Source organism: Adiantum capillus-veneris, chromosome 23 (genome assembly GCF_014529385.1).
Source record: "Adiantum capillus-veneris isolate H3 chromosome 23, ASM1452938v2, whole genome shotgun sequence".
Lineage (NCBI taxonomy): Eukaryota > Viridiplantae > Streptophyta > Polypodiopsida > Polypodiales > Pteridaceae > Adiantum > Adiantum capillus-veneris.
The window spans coordinates 41,858,266-41,880,917 of NC_140953.1; the positions used below are offsets into that span (position 1 = coordinate 41,858,266).

At 48.3% G+C, this 22,652-nt stretch overlaps 2 protein-coding genes across 3 annotated transcripts in view; both read right to left on the reverse strand.

Annotated features, from left to right (window-relative positions):
- Positions 1-1,029, reverse strand: part of LOC147427696 (zinc finger FYVE domain protein) — a 166,352-nt gene extending 165,323 nt beyond the window's left edge. The window contains exons 1-2 of the mRNA XM_086497670.1: positions 959-1,029; positions 427-863 (exon numbers count right to left, since the gene is read on the reverse strand). Coding sequence (XP_086353796.1) covers positions 427-800 — 374 coding nt within the window. The 5' untranslated portion in view covers positions 801-863; positions 959-1,029. The remainder of the gene's footprint in view (positions 1-426; positions 864-958) is intronic.
- The window catches only part of LOC147427699 (uncharacterized), a 78,645-nt gene continuing 56,947 nt past the window's right edge, over positions 955-22,652 (reverse strand). Inside the window, exons 9-14 of one of the 2 annotated variants that reach the window (XM_086497671.1) lie at positions 2,387-2,510; positions 2,146-2,244; positions 1,997-2,068; positions 1,680-1,817; positions 1,426-1,588; positions 955-1,340 (exon numbers count right to left, since the gene is read on the reverse strand). In XM_086497671.1, coding sequence (XP_086353797.1) covers positions 955-1,340; positions 1,426-1,588; positions 1,680-1,817; positions 1,997-2,068; positions 2,146-2,244; positions 2,387-2,510 — 982 coding nt within the window. Of the gene's footprint in view, positions 1,341-1,425; positions 1,589-1,679; positions 1,818-1,996; positions 2,069-2,145; positions 2,245-2,386; positions 2,511-22,652 lie in introns of those variants that run through there. The other variant, XM_086497672.1, reaches the window with a different exon arrangement.

Sequence of the window (22,652 nt, forward strand, 5' to 3'; positions counted from 1 at the left end):
TTTCGATAAGCTGCTATAAAGTGGTTTTTATAACAGTTACTTGAGATCAAAATTGATATCTAGCACTGGACAACACGGTTTATCTACACTACCAGAGGTGGACAGAGCTTTTGGCAGATTTGTGTAGGCTTCATGCCAGCAATGGTTTCCACACCACTCTTGATGATTGATAGTATCTTCTTATGGATGTATCCTGTGGTTGTATGGGTGTTTGATCCCCATGATGTCATTGTATATTTTTTAGGGTTTTTCCCATATTTCATGTATAGAGCCTACGGCAGAATTGTGATGTAATGCAAAGGGTACAAGCCCCACTTTTCCACACACACTCTCAAAATAACAACAACAACAACAGCAAAGCTAAAATTACAACTGAAAAAGATTAAAGAACTGAGTTTTCCTTAAGAGGCCCTTGAAACACAGTACCTATCAGATTTATCCAAAGCAAACTCATAAAATGAACGATCTGTGTCTGTGCTAATAGATCCATTTCCAATTGGAGCTCCAATGGTCCCATCAAGGTTTCGGGTAGTCTTTTGAAACCTGCTCGTACCAAATACAGAGGCCAAAATGGCCCTAACAGGCGAAAGAGTGTTTAAATGTTTCACCACATCTAAATTTAATGGATAAAGTCCAGAATCATGTTCCACAAGGCTGTTGGAAGCTTTCTCATGCTGATTATCAGAATTGGTATCACGGAAAGGCAGTAGTGGAACACAGGCCCATCCTCTTGAAGATTTTGGGGGATAGATTGGAGGGACACAAGCAGATATGACCTCCTGAGCCAGATCTGCACCCATTATTTCAGCAACCTTACCAGCTGCATTGGCACTTCCCCTTTCAAAAACTAATCGGGTCAATAACTGCAAGAGAAGAAAGAGCAATCTGTAAACAAAACCGTACCAGAAAGCAACAATCCCCTCATCAAAGCTAAATAATATATGGTTTCAAATCTCACATCATTTGAACGCTCATAAACCAAAGTAAAAAATTAAAATCATGAGTGGTGTCAACTCCATCCACGATATCTCCAATGGTTGCAATATAAAGAATGAAAGCTGAAAGGTAAGCCAAAGGCTTGGAAACAAGCGGCCCCAAGTATCTCTTTCCAGTGCCCTTCAGAGGAAAAAATGTTGTCTCCCCAACAAGATCTCCGCCTACTGCACCAGTTGTAGACCCTGTTGCTTGCTTATTTGTCCCACGCATACCATAACCCAACAAAAAACCAATATCAGGCACAGAATTAGATTTTTTATCAGAGTAGGGAGCTGGTGATTTTAGAAGGTTTTCTTCTTCGGTTTCATCGTCCGCAAGGGCCTTGACGAGATTATGAAGTTTACCTGACAGAGACAATCAATATGAACCATTGAGGCCGATGACACATCCTTACTGACAATAATACAAGTTGAGACTGTTCCACCTTACCACTTAAGAACTGGCGCTTTCCGTTATGAGCATCTTCGATAGTTTGTTGTAGAATATTCAAAGCACGGTATCTGTGCCCATGTTTAACAGACTCTGAGATAACATTTACCATGTCCGTACCAGACAACAATGCTTGCAAAGTCTGATTTTTTTCTGAGCAAATCTGTGAAAAACTGTGCACCTTGGTAAAAATATTCTACAAATGCAAACGATGATGACAGATAAAAGTTTTCTGTAAGAACAAAGCTATAAACCTTTTCTACTAGTTCCTGCAAGCACTGTACGACCCGTTTGCCTACGGAAAGAATGCATGCCTCCTGAATCTGTTCAGCTTGAATTGACCCTTGCCGATACATATTTCCTGAAGTGATATCTGATAAGAGTGAGCGAGCCTGTGGAGCAAAATCATTTCAAAGGTCAAAGATAAGTAATGCAGTAGCAGATGCAACCAGCTAGAATGAGCTCTGTTTGCACGCACTACAAAATGAGTGCACCCAGAAATTGCAGTTCATGTCCCTTGAAGCTTCCCCCCAAAGTGCATTCTTTTTCCAAAAGGAGAATAATACAAGACCTTATGGAGAAGTTGTTTCGACATATCAACCGCTCTTGCAGAAGCAGCTGCAACATCAATACATAGAAGCACCTGCATTAAACAGCAATGAAAATAAACAAAACTCCTATTTGCTTTTGTCATCACCATTACACCGATCCTAAACTTACATTTGCCAGTGGCGCAAGAGGTGCACGTAAGGCAGCCAGTTTCAGAGCTTCCTCTGGACTTGAAGCTCCTTCTGCAACTCGAGAAACAGCATCATCTACCTGCATTTCAAAGACAGGTGCCCTTTTCAATTCAGTTAATTGAACAAATTTCAACTCTAAACCTCGTAAATTTTCAAGCCATTAGGAACATGCAGCTAAGGTGCTTGAAATAGGAAACATTTTGCTTCAGAAACAAACATACCGATGCTCTGGCCACAGCTCCATCAACCCACTCTGCAAGCTGCAACGCAGCTTCATCTTCAGGAGGTAAGGCAAATCTGTGAACAGCTTCTTCACCAAGATCATACTGAGCCTTTTGCACACACCTACAAGATCAGTCAGAAAATCTGATGAGGTTTGCACTGCTGGCTTCCCAAGCATAATCAAGAGTGCTACGATTGTAAGTTTTAGTGGACTTACTTCAAAACTCTAAGCTCTCCAAACTTGCTTAAAACACAGAGGCAAATTGATTCGCATGAGAATGAGACAGACACAACAGCACACAGATAAAACATCCGAGTAAGGAGGGGTTGAAAAGGATGTCTAGCTTTTGTTGCTTTGAGCCATCTCTTCAGTAGCAGAGGGTGATGTCAATTAGAAAGCACCCATATTATTATGATTGTGCACAAAGCCTAATCCTGGCAACCCATTGCAATCCCCGAGTCCCAGGAAATAACACAGAGAGATCGAGAGAGCAGACTATGACTTCAGTGTGTGTCTTGAGCCCTTCGTGATGCCGATGGGTCTGCCATCCCGGGCCCAGAGCCGGCGAGCGGCCTAGGCTCCACGTGTCCTGTGCCCGTTGTTGTCCACAAGATGATTGACAACTAAATGAGATATGGGATGAGGAAATAACCACACTAGTAGGCGGTAATGCCATCTAGGCACCCCATTAACCATGGTGAAGAAGGGCCCCGGATGCCAAAGACGCAAGAAGGCCTTGTTGTGCTCCCGCATGCGGTCCCAGCTGCCCTGAACCCTCTCAAACTGTCAAGTGTTGGATCAGCTCCAGCCAAATGTCACGTACTGTCTCCGCCCGTGGGACGGGTCGAGCGTCGAAGATGCAGAAGCATCCGGCTCTCCAGATGAACCAGAGTGTCATCAGATGAGCTCCCAACAGCACTTTCTATCTCTGCTCCACTTTTGAGATACAAGTTGTGGCCGGATTAGAGTGTTGTCAGGTGCAGCGGAAGTGTTGGATTTCGCTCGGATCTAGTACCCCACACAAACAGAAGGGACACTTTACTTCACTTGAAAGAACTAAACTGAACTAAATGAAAGAGAGAGAGACAAGAGAGAGAGAGAGAGAGACGACACCCAATGTAGTGTCCCAGACTCTCAAGGGCCCCCTTGCTCTGTTGCCAAAGCAAGTACTTTTTTTATTCTTGCACAATGCTGATACAATGATCCTAACTGCTGAGATGCTGATGCTAATGGGTACTGATGTTGGGTATTGGTATTGATGGGTACTGAGAGGTACTGCGGCCATAGTTACCCGAAACGCGGAACGGGAACGGCGACGGGCCTCCTTGCGGAACGGGGGAACGGAAACGAATCCGGAACCGGAATGGGCGGAACGGGAGGCTTAAAAAAGACCCAAATAATGCTATTTTTAGTGTTATGTGTTTGAATACAAGTAATACTAGAGTCCTTTGACTCTAATACCCACAAAAAACACAATTCGAAGACGATTCAACCTTATTATGACTTGATTGGGATGTACCTTATTATGACTTGATTGGGATGTATGGCGCCGCGGCCATGGATGATGGTACATACACAACATTGAACAAACACAATAACACATGTAATTACAAATTAGAGCTCTCAAATAATTGCAAGAGTAGAAGTCAGAGAGAACACTTTTCGCTTAACTTTGGCTAACAAGGCCCGCCAAGGCGCTACAAAAAAACCAACGGTGACATATACCATAATGAGACTACGAAGGGGCCAAACCAATGACCAAAATACCAAAAGACTAAAGGTGACAAATACCATAAAGATGCTACAAAGAGGGCAAGCAGCCATACAACAAGGTAAGGATAATGGAAGTCCTAAAGTCGTAACTCTCAAGTCTCAAGACTCAAGACTCAAGAGCCACTAGCCTGAGAGGCCTCCCAAATCGTAGTAGCCGGCTGCACATCATGGACATTCTCCCATTCCTCATCATCGAGCTCTAGGCCCGGCTCGATCTAAGCCATGGACGAAGTACCTGGTGTCCGTGGCTCTGCATCTCCACCTGCCTGAGGAGCCTCTTGCTCCATCTCCCACTATGTAAAAGGATCTGTCTATTTGTCTGGACTCTGTACTCTTGCAAAGCATTTTCAAATTTGCGCTGACAAAGACAAGATCATTTGCCTTCTCCACTCCAAGCGGATTCCTCTTCTTGGAAGCAATGTGGCTAAAGGTACTCCACAATTGCTCCAAGCATGAGGTACTAACTGACTGGCTGAAAGCCATAGTCCTCCGACCATAGCACTGAACCTATCTTCCTACGATCAATCTAAGTATCTGGACTGCCAAATGACCCCCGCATCTCTCTGTACTATCTCACAGATCTCTGACAATGCGTCGCCCATCTCTGTCTAGAACCATGTTTAAGATCTCTCTAAATTGGTTCATGACTTCTCTATCTGTTCTTGCTCTGCACCTTGGAACTCTTGATCCACCATGTACGATGCCCCGTGTAAAGGAGAGGCATATGAATTTCACCTCGAGCTGCAAAGCGCATGGATCTCCTCATATCGCTCTGCTTTCGGCTCAAGCTATGCAAGCTGCTCGTCCATTGCCTCATAAACCTTGCCAATGCAAGGGTCCATGCCATCCAAAACTCGAAGCAAATGAACAACCGGTTTTACCTGTGCGTCTAAACTCTTGAGCTCCTTCCAGAACTCAAGATCCTCTGCCTTATCGTTGCACAAAATCCCTGCAACAACTGTCTTTGTATAGGGGGAGGTGGTGAACTCATCACTAATGAAGACCTGTCGGAATGCATTTTGACATTCAAACAGCCTGCGCACAAGAAGAAAGTTGAATGCGAAGCAGGTGTCTGAATACTTTAGCACTTTGCCGCCGAACCTCTTGAGGTACTCACTCCGAACCAAGTTATGATTGTTGATGAAAGTAACAATCTTCACTGCATCAGCAATGACTGGAGTGATCCAATCTAGCTTGTCGATGTCTTTTAGAAGGTTGTTCAAGCGGTGTGCCATGCAAAAGCACACTATCACATGCGGATAGTGGCCCTCTACAATAGTTGTTGTTGTCTGTTTGATGCCTCCCCATCTGTGACAAAGGCCACCACGTGTTGCTCACCGATCGTTTCTATGGCCGTTGTCCACTCTGCAGAGAGGACATCGGCGGACTTGCCACTCTCGATGGCATCATGATAGTGCACAAAGTACATCTCTTCACCGAGTATGCGACGAGGCAATGGATAGATCTCTGCCTTGTATCGCTCCACCCGTGGGCAATGAGGGAAACACCATGTTTTGCCCAAATCCGTTGAATATTGAGTGTTGCTTGCTCCACGATCGCCTTATCGCCTTCTCTCCATCGAGCAAAGTGGTTCGGAGAGCCTCTGAAGATGGGGGCACATAGCCAGTGCCATACTCTCCTATCCGTTGCACCATAACTTTTCAATACTCCGACCTATTTCGATCACACATAGAAGAGGTTAATATCAAAAAGGCGGAAACGACGATAATGGAAGAAATGAGAGAGAAGATTGATAAAACATACCTCGCCGCGACAAATGGAATATGGTCGTGATAGAAGAATTGGGCCATGGCGGCATCCACCTTTTCCTTCTTCTTTGGGTCCCAAGAGGTGGCAAGGGTCCTTTGGCGACAAATCGGACCCGATGAAGATCCACCGGCACCGACACCGGGTAGAGAAGAAGAAGGAAAAATGAGGGTCTTCGGATCAATACCTTTGCATGAGGGCTTGGATTTATGATTAAATTGCCGACCCTTTTCCTCAAGCTCCTTCCTCTTCTCGACGCTTACGTTGGTGCAAAATTTCACCTCATGTCTCGGCACTCGAAGAAAGTGTGCCCTCACTTTGTCATGCCCCCCTTTCCGCGTGTAAGAGAATAACTTGCATGCCCATGCACGAGAACCTCCCGCCGCCGACAAGGTGCCCTCCGAGGTCACTTCATCCCACCACGATGAATCCTTCGTCTTTTGAGTGTTGCTTGCATGAAATTGCGAAGGGGGTATGACGAGAGAGGATGGATGATGAGAGAATTATGAGAGAGAGAGAGAGAGAGAGAGAGAGAGAGAGAGAGAGAGATGAAATGAAATGAAATGTTATATTAACGTCTTCAAAAGGCCAAAATGACCTATGAGACCAATCAGTTACAAAATAGTGAATCTAATACCATGTCTGGGTACAAAAGAACTAGAAGTGGAACAAAATACTACTACTACTACTACAATCTAAAACTACGTGGGTGTAGCAGTTGTACGAGAAGAAGAGGCCATGGATGATGGATTATCCGAGAGAGAGAGAGAGAGAGAGAGAGAGAGAGAGAGAGAGAGAGAGCTTGACCCTAAACCGACTTGAGGGTTTGAACTTTGAGAGAGAGAGCTTGAAAGTTGAGAGAGAGGGCTTGAAGCTTGAAAAAGTTGAGAGAGAGGCTTGCCCAATGCCGCTTGAGCCTCAACTCCTTTAAAGCTTGAGAATCGCGATAGAGAGCTTGAGAGACAGGCTTGACTTCTTGAGAAGTCGAGACCAAGGGGGAGAGAGCTTGAAGCCTTGAGAGCAAGAGAGAGCTTGAGAGCCTTGAGGCTTGAGAGCTTGAGTAGACCATAGCGGCGTAGAGGTTGAGAGCAAGGGAGAGAGCCTTGAGAAGTTGAGAGCAAGAGAGAGCTTGAGAGCTTTGTGAAGGAAAGGGATGAGGGGGTGGGACAATTTATAAGGCCTTGCTTTTTGACTTCTGCCCTTCTTTTCAACTTTTTGCCCGTTTCGGACCGTTGGCCGGATGTGACCGTTGGTTGCCCATTCTGGCCGTTCCCCCTCACGTTCCAGTGATGACCTGCCTGCCGGAACGGCAGTTCGTTCCAGGACGTTCCAAGCATCCTCAGCCAGCCAGAACGCCGTTCCAACGTTCTAGGCCCCTTCCTAGGCGTTCCCTGGTAACTCTGACTGCGGCGTGCTGAGGTATGGATGGGTACCGAGGGGTTCTAAGTCGACGACGACGACGACGAGATACTGAGGGGTTCTATGTTGACAACGATGATGACGACGACGAGTTACTGATGGGTCTATGTCTACGACAATGACGTCGACGACGAGGTTCTGATGGGTTCTGTGGATCCTTATGCTGAGCTAGGCAAGGTTCGAGCCAAGGCACAAGGGGTACTAGATGTTAGGGTACTGTGTCGAAGACGACGACGACGACGACGCTATGGCTGAATGTTGGAATCTGCTACCGATGTCGATGGCTAGGATCTACGACCATGACAAGGCTAGGGCTGAAGTCTACTAGCGCTTCAAAGCTGAAAACGCTGGCCGCCTTGGCTGGAAACGCTGGTTGTCTTGGGCTGAAAACGCTGGCCTTCCTGGGCTGAAGCGCTGAGGAAGGTCTGAGGAAGCAGGAGGAGGAGAAAGGCCAGTGTTTTCCCTCAGACCTTCCTCAACGCTTCAGCCCAACAATACCAGCGTTTTCAGCACAAGACAACTAGCGTTTTCAGCCAAGACAGCCAGCGTTTTCAACTTTGAAGCGCCAGGAGACTTCAGCCCTAGCCTCGTCATGGTCACAGATCCTAGCCATAGACATCGCTAGCAGATTCCGGCATTCAGCCATAGCATCGTCATCATCGTTATCATCGACACAGTACCCCAGCATCTAGTACCCCTTCTGCCTTGGCTTGGACCTTGCCTAGCTCAGCATAAGGATCCACATAACCCATCAGAACCTCGTCGTCGTCGTCATCATCGTCGACATAGACCCATCAGTACCTCGTCGTCGTCGCCATAGACCCATCAATAGCACGTCGTTGTCGTTGTCGTTGTCGTCATCATCGTCGCTGTAGACCGATCAAAACCTCGTCGTCGTCGTCGTCGTCGTCGACATAGACCCACCAATACCTCATCGTCATAGTGGTCGTCATCGACATAGAACCCCTCAGTACCTCGTCGTCATCGCGTCGTCATTGTCGACATAGAACTCGTCAATACCCATCAGTACCTCAGCACCCTGCAGTACCCATCAATACCAGTACCCAGCATCAGTAGCATCAGTACCCAGTAGCATCAGCATCTCAGCAGTTAGCATCATTGTATCAGCATTGTGCAAGAACAAAGAAAGTACTTGCTCTGGCAACAAAGCAAGGGGGCCCTTGAGGGTTTGGGACACGACATTTGGTATCGTCTCTTGTGTCTCTATTTCATTCAGTTCAGTTTAGTTCTTTCAAGTGACGTAAAGTGTCCCTTGTGTTTGTGCGGTACTAGATCCGAGCTAAATCCACTTCCCACGACCAAGCAAATAATAAGCTGAAAATTCACTTAATAATAAAGTGTCAGGTTAGAGGTGGTTCACATGCGGCAAAGCACCTACATGTTGAAAATGCGGTATTGTGCAAGAGAGGGTATGCAACTATGACCGGACTAGGCATGCATGTCCTGCTAGAGGCTCACAAAGTGCCACGCTACGTCCTAAGCTAGATACGATTGGTGCTGGACTGTAGCAAAAGCATGTCCACGTAACGCAGCACACATGACAAGTGTACGCTGGCCCTCTTGTATAAGAATCATTCTGCTAACTGAAGCCATCTAAAAATGAAGTGTTGGGGCCGTGAGGGTGGACCAGGCTGCAACATCCCAAGTGTACAGCTATCCTGCCAATGATCCGCTGCAGCAAAGCAATCCTCTCTCCGCGCTCTTGAGATGTGATGTCCAAGCCGTGCTCTGTAGTGAAAGAAAGAGGTCCCTGTGTGATCGCCTGGAGTAAAGGGATCTCGCCAGAACCACTCCTCCAGGTCACACTACATTCATACCAGAGGACGGCTCTCCCATAACCACCAATGTCCTATCTGCTGACGGGTCAGGATCTATCACACAAGTCCTCCCACTCATGCCCACAACTCGGATCCACTAAAAGCAACACTCTGCCACCTCTAGTGCCTCTGTAGTGACTCGGTGAAGGCAGCCCTCTCTCTAAACCTCAAAGAACATGCAGAAACTTGTGTCTATACAAGCCATGACTGCAATGAGGACCTCCAGACGAGTGAAAGCCCCCATCCAGTGAGGAGCCGCCGGCTGAAGAGGGGTGTGCCACTCTGTTGCTATAGCCTCTACAATATTTTGCCACATGCTATGCAACCCCCCTCCTGTCACGCGTTTGAAGACTCTAAAGCTCCTTAGGAAGCCCTCTAAATTGCAACCCATCCCCAAAATGCAGGTTGGGGCATTTGCCATGGGACCCAAGAGACATGAGGTCGGCCACCAACCATGTGGCCTCGCCGTGTGCTAACCACATGGTTCCATGTAAGTGGCTACCTCAAGCGCTCCTCAGTGCACATGAGGCTGGTGCTGCTTAAGGCCTCTCCGCAGCTCCTCCCAACATCGAAGCAGGCTCAAAGCAAAACCGTCTTCCCATCTCCTGCTCAAACCTACTTTGTGTAACTCTTTATAAATCCTATTGGTGGAGGAGCTCGGAGGGCCGCCAGTGTGTGGGATCTGGCCACAAATCCGATGAAGCAACAATCCTTCCAGGGCTCCTCCCCTAGTAGGAGACCTCTGACAATGAGCTTCCCACGAAGGGCTCTACTTTGTCGTGTTGGGTCGATCATCCCCAACCCTCCCTGAAAGCAAGGTAAAGTAATGACCTGCCAAAAAAATTCGGCTTGAGCCAACTTTGTGTCTCGCCCTAACCACAAAAATTTCATAATCAACCTCTCCAATTGGCTGATGCAAGACTCAAGTACTCAAGAAAATCAAGCAAGACATGATGTACCACATAGTAGCCAAGAGCACTTGGTTAACCACTACAACCCTGCCAGCAAGTGAAAACCGTGCCAAGCTCCAATGAAGCAGTTTCCTCTTGATGGAACAGAGGAGAGGAGCAACCTCTTTCTCTGGAGACAAATCCAGACCAACCTGACAACCCAAGTACCGAACTCGTGTCCTTGAAGGACCCACCTAAAGCCCTCTCCAAGCGACAGTTTGGGCATGAGCACTACCAACCCAAAAACCCCCTCTCTTTTGCCAATTGATCAATGCCCCCGGCATGCAACAACATAAAACCTCAAGAGACTGCTCACACCTATGCAAATTGGCCTCTCGGCCCTCCAAAAACATGCCCAAGTCATGAGCAAACTCAGCATCCAAAAGCTCATCTTCCCGAGTAGGTAGCTGTACTCCACACAAACCAACCTCCTGTGAAGTCAGAAATCTACTCATCGCCTCAACATGGAAGAAGAACGAGAAGGGGGCAAGGCAGCAGGCCTGTCATAGTGATTGTGTGAGCATGAACCCTTCCCCTTGTCCCAGTGCCAACAGCACCTGATTGTGTGCACGCATGTACAGAGTTGACACCCCTCTTATCCTAGCATTTGAAAAGCCCATCCAGCGAATAATGCCCTCAAGGAAGTCCCAATCAACTCTATCGTAAGCCTTCTCAAAGTCGAGGAGGAGCACCACAAGATCCTCTTCTTGGAGACAAGCAAGAGCAATCGCCTCCCAAAAGGCATTGTCAAGGATACTATGCTCCTTGACAAAACTCGTCCGTGTCTCATGTATGATACTCTGAATAGCGACTGAATTCTCAAAATCAGAGCCTTCGCTAAAATTTTGTAGGCTCGGTAGAAAATGGTGTTGGGTTGCCACTGTCGAATCTCGTAAATCAAATCCTCACTCATGCAAACAACTCCCCAGTGTGCAAAATGTGATGGTATGCACGACATAGGTCTCGACCAAGAACCTCCCAATACTCCAAAAAGAAACTTGAAGTCAAACCATCCTCCCCTCGGCTACGCTCGTGCCCTGAGAGCCTCGTGAAGCTCCTCAGCTCGAGGGGGCTTGAGAGCCTCTGGCCCATCTCCTCTCTAACTAAGCAAAGCATCTAAGCTCGCACCTGCTCTCTGCATGCATGCCGACGCTCAGTCCTCTGAAAGCAGCTCACGATAAAATTCAATAGCAACTGCACGCAAATTATCGGGCTCTGTAGCAACAAACCCATCTCATCTCCTCAACTGGAAAACCCCACCATCTCAAAGAACTCACTAATAACTATGTCTCCCACTTGAGTTCACTGAGATGCCTGACAATGGAAGGCAAATTCATGTCGCCGCTCTTGAATGGTAATCAACTTCTGCCGTGTGTGTTGCAACGGCTCCTCCATCCAAGGACTGCGTAGGTGGCACTCTTGCATCTGTTGTAAGGAAGTAATGCCGAGTCTGAGCAGCTTCTTCTCCGGTCTCCATAAATGCCTCCGGGACCAAAAGTAACTGACCAGAATGTCTCATAGCGACCACGCAAGATCTCTCCACAATGCCTAATAGGGCTCTCACAAAGGTGATGCTCTTGCAACACAAGAATATCTATCGAGCCACCCACAAGGCATCTCTGAAGCTCCTGTCTTAGTCGACCCCTCTGGCGTAAATATTGGGGTCCACCAAGCCCCGGCACATTCCATGAGACAATCCTCATGGGGTCAGTGAGAGAAAACCGATGCTGCAACAGCAGCCAACCTCACAATTTTCAAGACCGGCTTGTGTTGGGGTTAAGGCGCTACGCCTTTGCCCGGGTTCAGACATCCGATGTCCGGCCGCCCGTCCACTGTGTATACACAGTTCCTTATTCTTTCTATACATAAGAATAAGGAGCACCTCACTCATTTGTGTCACTTCCTGAGGCTGTTCCACCCACATCCTGTGTTCTTTCTCTCTCTCTCTTTGCTCCCGCTGTCCTCCCCCCCTTGCTCTCGCTGCTATGTGCCCCCCCCCCCCCCCCGCTCACGCACTGCCGACCTGCCGCGCGGGCTCCCGCCGCCCTTGCTCGCGGCTGCTCTGCACCCGCCCTTGCGCGCTCTCTGCTCCCATCCCCGTGCCTCATTTTCTTGCAACCCTAACCTTCCCTCCCCCCCCCCCCCCCCCCCCCCCCCCCCCCCCCCCCCCCCCCCCCCCCCCCCCCCCCAGAGAGAGAATTAACCTTTTTGCACAAGCGTAGAGAGAGGAGGAAGTTGTAGCGCAGAGAGAGTGGATGGGTCTTTTTCTAGCATAGAGAGAGAAGGAAGTTTAGGCGTAGAGAGAGAATGCATAGAGAGAGGAAATCGGAGAGTGTAGAGAGAGAATAGGTCTGCCCGCGAAAAGAGAGAGAGAGAGAGAGAGAGAGAGAGAGAGAGAGAGAGAGAGAGAGAGAGAGAGAGAGAGAGAGAGAGAGAAGAAAAAAAAAAAACTCCAGTACCCCCTTTCCCTTCCCTGTCGCGGCCTCTCAATCATGAGAAAGCCGAATAGCAAGGATGACCAAGTGGAGGATGCCATCAAAAAATGCAAAGAAGAACTGAGTGAGTCCATCAGCAAGATCAACCGCCACCTCTTAGGTACTATTAATGGACTCGATGCACGCGTGGCAGCACAGGAAAGCACGATACGTACACTCGAAGATCGCGTGGAGGCCCAAGATGAGGAAATCGCACTACTCAAGAAAGAGCTTGCAGAGGTGCAATCGCAGAATGTCCTCGAAGAGGGAGAACTTCAACCCTCTGTCATTGAAGTGCTTAACACGATTAAGGAACAAGTACGGGCCATCAAAGAAGGTGGGGAGCAACAAAAAGAAATGACGACCTCATGGGTAGATGTCATCACAAAGACCCAGAAAAAAGCAGAAAAGGCCGAAAAATGGATCGAGATTGTCAAGAAAGGGAAAGGCAAGGAAATAACTCCCACCCCCACATCAAACATCATCAACTTGACACTAGAAGAGGAGCAAAGGAGACGTGTGCGGGCCTTACACGTAAGGATATGTGGCCTCAAAGACCAAGATAATGTAGATAAAGAGGTGAAAGAACTCATGACTCTGGTGGGGGTCAACGAGCAGACGCATACGAGGGCCTGGAGGTGGGCACTAAGAAAAGTGGGAGCAACGGAGAAACCTCGAAGGAAAGGGCACTCATTCTCCGCTTCCCCTCCATGGAAGCGAAGAAAGACTTCTTGAAGAAGAGAGCAACTCTAAAGAAGACAGGCATCTTTCTTGGAGATGACCTCACCCTCTCGCAGATTGCTCATATGCAAGAAGTAAGCCGGAAATAAGAGCAGCAAGGGAAAAGGGGAAGATTGCTTTTTACAGGGATGGAAAGGTGGTGATATTGGAGCGACGCCCTGTATGACGGTGCGAGACCTATTGTGCGAGCCCAGTTGGAGTAGCAGTTGATCATGCTATCGTGTCTTTCACCCTGACCTTTCAATTCAGCACAGCTCCTTAAAGAGAGGTCCCCACACACACTCGGTATACCTTCATGAGGGAGACGGATTCTGTGTATATGGATGAGATATACAGGCAGCTATGCACCCAGGAGCCGGGACGGCCACTAGATGAACTCATTCAGATATTGACAGAGACGCTCCATGATGCAGCATCAGAGGCATACCCCCACAGCCAGCCCACACGGAGACGATCTGGGAACATGCCCCAGAACAGTTGGTATGATGAGGAGTGCAGAGAGACGAGGATCAAACTACAGAGGGAAGTGCTCACGGGTATTACCACACATAGAATGTCACGGCTTTCGCCACCTAGTGCGACGAAGGAAAATGACCTATCTATCTCAGCTAGAGCTGGATCTATCCCAGCTATTTATAAGTCAGGACTCAGGCGAAGCATGGAGGCTATTCCACAAGCATTCACCACCGGCCGCGGTCACCTCCACTGAGACATGGGGGGAATATTCACATCGCTCTACACAGCATCAAGGCAACCACCTTTGTCGGACCCACTAGAGACATGCCCAGAGACATGTTCTTTCTTGACTGCCGAGAGGGTAAGGAAAGCCATTGACAGGATGAAGACAAGGAGAGCACAGCGCCACTATCACAAATGAGCCCTGACTACACGAATGGCCAGCAGGCTCATCAAATTGACCTTTGAAACCACCTCAAGAGTCTCGAGCTCGATCTGGTAGTTACTACGCTTGAGGAACAAAACATCGGTGAGCTTTCTACTCCGTTGTATCTCCTAGTCTCGATCCGCAGCTCGTGTGAAGATGTGCGTATCTGGCCAATAGCACATCGTATCCCATGAGACAAGTGGGTGTCCATGTATATGGGCCTTGTCACAAAACCGTCCTCCGTAAGCTGGAGAAGATGCTCTCTGTAGAAAGCCATCTTCGTGTCCAGCTCCTGTACTGGCTGTATCCATGTCCTCCTCATGTCTAGCTGAGTCAAGTCATGGCGGATGAGCCTGGTGATCTTGGACTGTGTGAGAGTCAGAGAGGGTGCATCTAGTGAGTACTGGAAGGGCATACCAGCATGCTATATCTCCCTGCATGGCTAACTGTCGAGAGGACTCGTGCAAGGTGGGCATATCTGTCTCTGGGAAGTTCCCACATGCAGTGTATGAAGGAGACAAATCTGGTGAGTGCCTCAACCAATATTGGAGGGGCAGCTAGCTCTGCTCAGATAATGGCACATGGTACTGAAGCCTTGGCTCTAATGAGCCGCGAGATCATAAAGACCTGAGGCTTCTCCATGTCTCCCCATCCATCAGTGCGACCCGTCCTCCCGTGATGATCCAATGAAGGTCCCCATATCTCAGCTCCAGAGAGCAATGCAGAAGCCACCAGAGTGTCAAAGAGCCAGAGCTTCGTCCGAGGCTCCTGAAACTGAACCTGTGAACACATCCTCTCCAATCTACCCAATGTTGCATGGGCTCTGGTCAATCTAGTCTCTGCTGCTCTCCTCAATGAAAATGCTGGTCCACTAAAAACCACTCCAAGGTAAGTGTAAGCATCTGTATACTCCATTGTCTCCTGGGCGTATGTGAATGCGGGTGCTGCCCTCCTGATCCATTGTGGGGTGGTATTAAATACCATGACCTTGGCTTTACCAAGGTTGAAAGACACAGCATCCAAGTGACGTTGCATCCCCTCTGGAGAGTCGAAGATCCAACACAATATCATCAGCATATAACAATAGTGGAATCCATGTCCCTGCCAACTGTGCACCTCTATCACCATCTCTCTCAATGTAGTCAAAAACCTCATCCACATACATACCAAACAGAGTAGGAGAGAGCGGGTAGCCCTCCTTCACCCCAATAGTGGAGTAAACCGGTGTAGATAGACCCTCCGAGGTGCGTACATGCCCCACTACTGACCTGTATAATACCATGACCCCCCAAATGAGCTATGTGGTTACTCCCATCTCCTGTAATCTACGCATCAATCTAGCTATGGGTCCTCTGTCAAATGCTTTGCGGAAGTCCACAAAGTTACAATAGATCCGTCTCCCATGTGATTTGCCCTCCTCAATGATGGCTCTGAGTGTGAAGATATGGTCAAGACTAGAAAAACCTCTCCTGAACCCTGCCTGCCCGGCTGCACGTATCCCCTCCATCTCTGCCCACCTACTCAGTTGCTGCTCAAGAATGGATGCGTACAACCGTGCCAATGTGTGTCCAATCATGATAGTGCGATAATTCCCAAGCTCCATAGGGTCTCCTTACTTGAAGATAGGTACAATAGTGTAGAGAGAGAGAGATGAAATGAAATGAAATGTTATATTAACGTCTTCAAAAGGCCAAAATGACCTATGAGACCAATCTGTTACAAAATAGTGAATCTAATATCATGTCTGGGTACAAAAGAACTAGAACTCGAATCCTCTCATGTAGTCTCGGTCGATGCTGTGTAGCCCCTCTCCTCAATCGTGCCCGTCTGGGAAGAAAATGAAATGAAATGAAATGTTATATTAACGTCTTCAAAAGGCCAAAGTGATCTATGAGCCCAGAAAGTTACATGTGGTGGATCTGATACAAAGTCAGAGTAACAAGATGACAAAATGACAAAATCAAATACTATGGAATCCTAGACTGCTGAGTGTGGACTAAGCCGCTAGAACAGCTAACTGGGATAACTAGATCACAAGAGATCCAGCATCGGTCACTGGCGGATCTCATCAATCTCCTCCATGGTCAGTAGTCAGACCGGGCGTCGTGCATGTCGAGCCTCTGTCGATGTTGTGTAGTCCTCCGCAGTTCTGGGCGTCTGGATCTCCACAGCTCAGTCGCTCGGTCGATCAGTATGCCTCTGGTGTAAAGCGACGAGCTCTGTTGTGGTAGTAACTCCTCCGGGTGTCAAGTGGCAGCTCTAAATAAGTCTGTGATCTGTCTCTGAGACAGGCTAGTCTTTCCTCTCATCAAGCTCTCTCTGTGTCTGCGTAGTTCGAGCAAAAACAAACCGAGGCATCTCTGATCCTCATACCGCATGACTCTAGAGAATGGTCCAAAGCCCTCTCTGAACAAGCAATGGAAGCGGCCTCATATCTCGTAGTAGACGGGGCAGTGGCATGTGTAGTGCAACCCTGTCTTAGGCTCGATGTCACACAGGGGGCATGTCCTGGCCTCTGCTGGTACTCCGCTGTATCTCCCAGTCTCGATCCGCAGCTGGTGTGAAGATGTGCGTATTTGGCCAATAGCACATCGTATCCCATGAGACAGGTGAGTGTCCATGTATCTGGGCCTCGTCACAAAACCATCCTCCATAAGCTGGAGGAGATGCTCTCTATAGAAAGCCATCTTCGTGCCTCGCTCCTGTACTGGTTGTATCCATGTCCTCTTGGTGTCAAGCTGAGTCAAGTCCTGGCGAATGAGCCTGGTGATCTCGGCTTGTGTAAGAGTCACAAAGGACGCATCCACTGAGTACTGGAAAGGAGGCAATCTCTCTATGCTAAACCCATGCGCCTGAAACCATGACATCATCTTCCCATACCAACATGCTGTATCTCCCTGCACGGCTAACTGTCGAGAGGACTCAAGTGCAAGGCGTGCATATCTATCTCTGGGAAGTTCCCACATGCGGTGTATGAAGGAGACAGATCTAGTGAGCGCCTCAACCACCAGTGGGGAGGCAGCTAGCTCTGCTCGTGTAATAGCACGTGGTACTGAAGTCTTGGCCTTATTGAGCCGCAAGATCATAGAGACCAGAGGCTTCTCCATGTCCCCCCATCCATCACTGCGGCCTGTCCTCCCGGGATGGTACAGTGAAGGTCCCCAAATCTCAGCTCCATAGAGCAATACAGAGGCCACCAAAGTGTCAAAGAGCCAGAGCTTCGTTCGAGGCTCCTGAAACTGAACCTGTGAACACATCCTTTCCAATTTACCCAATGCTGCATGGGCTCTGGTCAATCTACCCTCCTCAATAAAAATGTTGGTCCACTGAAAACCACTCCAAGGTAACTGTAAGCATCTGTATACTCCACCTTCTCCTGTCCGTATGTGAAGGCGGGCGTTGACCTCTTGATCCACTATGGGGTGGTATTAAAAACCATGACCTTGGTTTTACCAAGGTTAACGGGCAAACCACTTTCTTGGGCAAACGTATGCAAAGCATCCAATTGGCGTTGCATCCCCTCCTGAGCGTCACAAAACAAAACAATATCATCAGCATATAACAATAGTGGAATCCATGTCCCCGCTAGCTATGCACCTCTATCACCGTCTCTCTCAATGTAGTCAGAAACCTCATCTACATACATACCAAATAGAGTAGGAGAGAGCGGCCAGCCCTGCTTCACCCCAATAGTGGAGTAAACCGGTGTGGATAGACCCTCTGGGGTGCGTACATGTCCCACTACTGACCTGTATAATGCCATGACCCCCCAAATGAGCTCTGTGGGTACTCCCATCTACTGTAATCTACGCATCAATCTCGCTCTGGGCATTGTGTCAAATGCTTTACGGAAATCCACAAAACTGCAATAGATCCCTCTCCCACGCGATCTGCCCTCCTCAATGATGGTTCTGAGTGTCAAGATATGGTCAAGAGTAGAAAAACCCCTCTTGAAACCTGCCTGCTCGGCTGCGTGTATACCCTCTCTCTCTGCCCATCTACTTAGTTGCTGCTCAAGAATAGATGCGTACAACCGTGCCAATGTGTGTCCAATCATGATAGAGCCATAGTTCCCAGGCTCCATAGGGTCTCCCGACTTGAAGATAGGTACAATAGTAGATAGGCTCCAGGTATCAGGCAAGCCCTCACACATGGCACGGTTAAACATATCTGCTAGAAGCTCCGCTAGTAAATCTCTGGCATGCATGAAATGCTCAGCCACTAAGCCATCATGATCATATGCTTTCCCAGTCTTCACCTGTCAATGGCCTTCCTCACCATCTCAGTGGTGAAAAAACCACATGTGCGCGGGCATGGATCGGGGGGTCGGGAAGGGGGGGCTGCTCAGGAACTGTGTACAAAGATGATGCATATTGGCCTCACGCCTCTGTAGAAGTGATGGCAACGGGGGGGGGGGGGGGGGAGTGCTCATGAAAGAGCCTCCACGCCTCATGTGAGTCCTGACTCAAGAATAGCTGGCATAGATCCTGCTCGAGGCGAGCCAAAAATGCCCTCTTCTTTCGCCGCACTAGGCGTCGGAAGTCAATCTGTGACTGCCTATGAGTGATGTTCCCCAAAAGCACCTCCCTCTGAAGTCTAGCTCTAGTGTCCCGGCATTCCTCATCATACCAACTGTTCTGGGACATGCTCCCTGAACGACGTCTCTGCTCAAGCAGGGTGTGTGGGTATGCCTCTGCTACTGCATCTTGTAGTGTCTGTGTCAGTATAGTAGTAAGCTCCTCCAGAGGTCGCCCTGGCTCCTGTGTGCACAGGCGTCTGTAGATCCCATCTATGTATACAGAGCTCGTCTCCCGAGTGAAGGTGTAGCGAGTAGGGGCTGCTGCCCGTAGCCTGTGTGCTACACTAAACTGAAAAGAAATGGTCAGCGATACAAGAGCATGATCCAGTGCCACACCAACACGTCTGGGTCCAACCATGAGGACCTAGATACTAGAGATGAGGCTCGGTTGTGCCATGACATAGTCCACTGTGCTGGCTCCATGTCTGTGTGGGAAGCATGTGAAGCCTCTCGAAGCAGGAAACCTCTGTATGCCATTCAAGATGGCTAGTCCATGTGCGGCGCCCATGTCTAGCAGGTGTCATCCATATTCAGTATATTGCGCATCGTGTGATAGTCTGGACAGGCCCGTCCCTACAACATCTAGCTCTCTCAGCATCTCCTCTGAAGTATCATAAAACACTGTCTGGTGATGGGCAGTCCTAGCATTGAAGTCCCCTAGAATGATAATGTCACCATCTCTAGAGAACTCCCATATGTCATCATCCAAAATAGAAAAGGGGGACTGTCCTCTGGGGGATGCATAGACCGACGTACTCGGGGGAAAGTAGCAAATAGCAATGTAGAGATATCTGCCTGTCTTTGCTTTCAATCTCACCCACATGTACCTAGCCTGCCCATCCCTGCCGGCTATATGTACCAATGGCTGCAAATCCTCTCTAAATAACACTGTCACTCCCCCCGATCCCCTTCCTCTGTGCTCTGAGCGTGTCTCCTGTCTCTAAGCTGTCTCCCATCTGTATCCACTAATGTGAGGCATGGATTGCCCAGGGGCCTGTGTCTCAGAGTAAAAGATGATGTCTCTTCCAGTAAAGCTATCCTCAGAAGCACCGAAATCAAGACGCATGGATCCATTACCGTTCCAGGCCGCCACTTTGAGTGTGGTCCCATAAGTCTCGCACCGTCATGTAGAGCGTCGCTCCAGTATTACTACTCTTCCATCTCGGTAAAAGGCAATCTTGCCTTTCCCCCTTGCCACTCTAATCTCCGGCATTACTTCCTGCATATGAGCGATCTGCGAGAGAGTAAGATCACCGCCAAGAAAAATGCCCAGAAAAATGCCCGTCTCTTTAAGAGTTGGCCTTTTCTTCAAGGACTTCTTCCCTTCCATGGAGAGAAAGCGGAGGATAAGTGCCCTTTCTTCTGAGGTTTCCCCATTGCTTCCATTTTTCTTTATGTTGCCCACTCTCCAGGCTCTTGTGTGCGTCGGCTCATGAACCCCCATCAAGGCCATGAGTTCTTTTACCTCTTCGTCCACATTTCCTTTGTCTTTAAGACCACAAATTCTCACATGTAAAGCGTGCACACGTCTTCTTTGCTCCTCCTCTAGTGTTTGATTAATGATAGTAGGTGTGGATGTGCACGTTATCTCCTTGCCTTTTCCTTTCTTGGCCACCTCAATCCATTTCTCGGCTTCATCCACCTTCTGCTGAGTTTTTGTAAGAACATCCACCCAAGAAGTCGTCATCTCTTTGTGTTGCTCTTCTTCGTGTTTGATGGCCCGTACTTGCTCCTTGATAGTGTTGATTTCTTCGATTACTGAGGGTTGCAATTCGCCCTCTTCCAGTGTGTTGCTTGATCGTGGTTCGGCGAGATCTTTTTTGAGTGACGCATCTCTTCGTCCTGAGCCGTCACTCGGTCTTCCGGTGCACTTATCTTGCTTTCTTGGATAAGGACGCGTCCTTCGAGCATATTTATTGTGCCCAATAGATTGCGGTTCATCTTGGTAATAGTCTCCGTCATTTCCTCTTTGCACTTTTGAATGGCATCCTCTAGGGGGTCGGCTTTATCGCTCAGCTTCCTCATGCTTAATCACTGTCCGAAAAAGAGCCACTAAGCGCACATATGCATCCACACTATGCATACATTGTCTTCCACATCAAGCATACATCCGCATCAAGCATTCCACGGCGGGTAAAGATACAACCACAGCCCACTGCGTGCATCACCCTTAAAGCCAAAAGCCAAAAGAATGGAGGGGCCTTGCGCCCAATGTCTTGTCTAACGTTGTCCTGCATACACCACAAATCCGAACCTGTCCAAGCTGTCCCACACAACCAAAACAGCCCTGGGTCTGCTCCTGTTCTAGCACTTGTAGTAGGAGAGAGAGAGAGAGAGAGAGAGAGAGAGAGAGAGAGAGAGAGAGAGAGAGAGAGAGAGAGAGAAATGAAATGAAATGAAATGTTATATTAACGTCTTCAAAAGGCCATAGTGACCTATGAGACCCGAAAGTTACAAAGTGGTGGATCTGATACAAAGTCAGAGTAACAAAATAACCTAACAATAGTACAAAACAAAGATACAAAGAGAGAGAGAGAGAGAGAGAGAGAGAGAGAGAGAGAGATGAAATGAAATGAAATGTTATATTAACGTCTTCAAAAGGCCAAAATGACCTATGAGACCAGAGTGGTACAATGTGGTGAATCTGATACGAAGTCAGAGTAACAAAATGAAATGATAAAATGATAAAATAAAAGTATTATGGGATCCTAAACTGGTAGGTGTGAACTAAGCAGCTAGCTGGGATAGCTAAATCACAAGTCACAAGAGATCCAGCATCGGTCGCTGGCGGATCTCATCAATCTCCTCGATGGACAGTAGTCTAACCGGGCGTCGTGCATGTCGAGCCAACATGATCCGAATCCTCTGATGTAGCCTCCGTCGATGTTGTGTAGTCCTCCACAGTCGTGGGCATCTAGATCTCCCTAGCTCAGTCGCTCGATCGATCAGTGTACCTCTGGTGTGAGGCGACAAGATCTGCTGTGGTAGTAGCTCCTCTCGGTGTCCAGTGTCTGCTCTTGAGAGAGAGAGAGAGAAATGAAATGAAATGAAATGAAATGTTATATTAACGTCTTCAAAAGGCCATAGTGACCTATGAGACCAGAAAGTTACAAGGTGGTGGATCTGATACAAAGAGTAACGAAAATAACCTTAGAGAGAGAGAGAGAGAGAGAGAGAGAGAGAGAGAGAGAGAGAGAGAGAGAGAGAGAGAGAGAGAGAAGGAGAGTCGACAAGGCACAGTGGAGTTCCGAGCCAAGACGCATTGGCCCAAAGATTGGCGCCCCTTTCGTATTTCTTTATTATTGCTTCTCAAAGGTACAACTCCCGAGGGTCCAACTCTCTTTGAGACTTTACGTCCAGATGCTCTCTGAAGAGTGGCCCTCTAGGCACTTATAAATGTACAAGGGATGCCCAAAAACAGAGCCGCAAAAGCACTTGATCCAAAGCATTGATCCCCAAAAGCAATTGACTCCCAAAACAGGCGTCCAAAATGCTTTGCCCCATGCACTAATGCCACGTCATGACTCTCCGCAGTCTCTGGGATTTCCCTACAGCTGCCACGTCAGCAAGAGTTTCCGCACTTTCAGCCAGCCAGCCACATCAGCAGGTCTACACAAATGATGAGGGGAGTCCTTGTGCTTGCAGGGTTTTAGGCCCCTCCGCCAAGCTTTTCAAAAGTTGGCAGGATTAAGTTTTAGTTAAACTCTTAACCATTCTGTTAGGCCCCTCTACCATACTTCAAAAATCCTTGTCCTCTCGGCTAGTTCCTCAAGTTGGTGACCAGAGGTGCCTAGGTCTCTTCTTGTTGGAGATCTGAAGGCTCAAAGAAACTACCCTCAA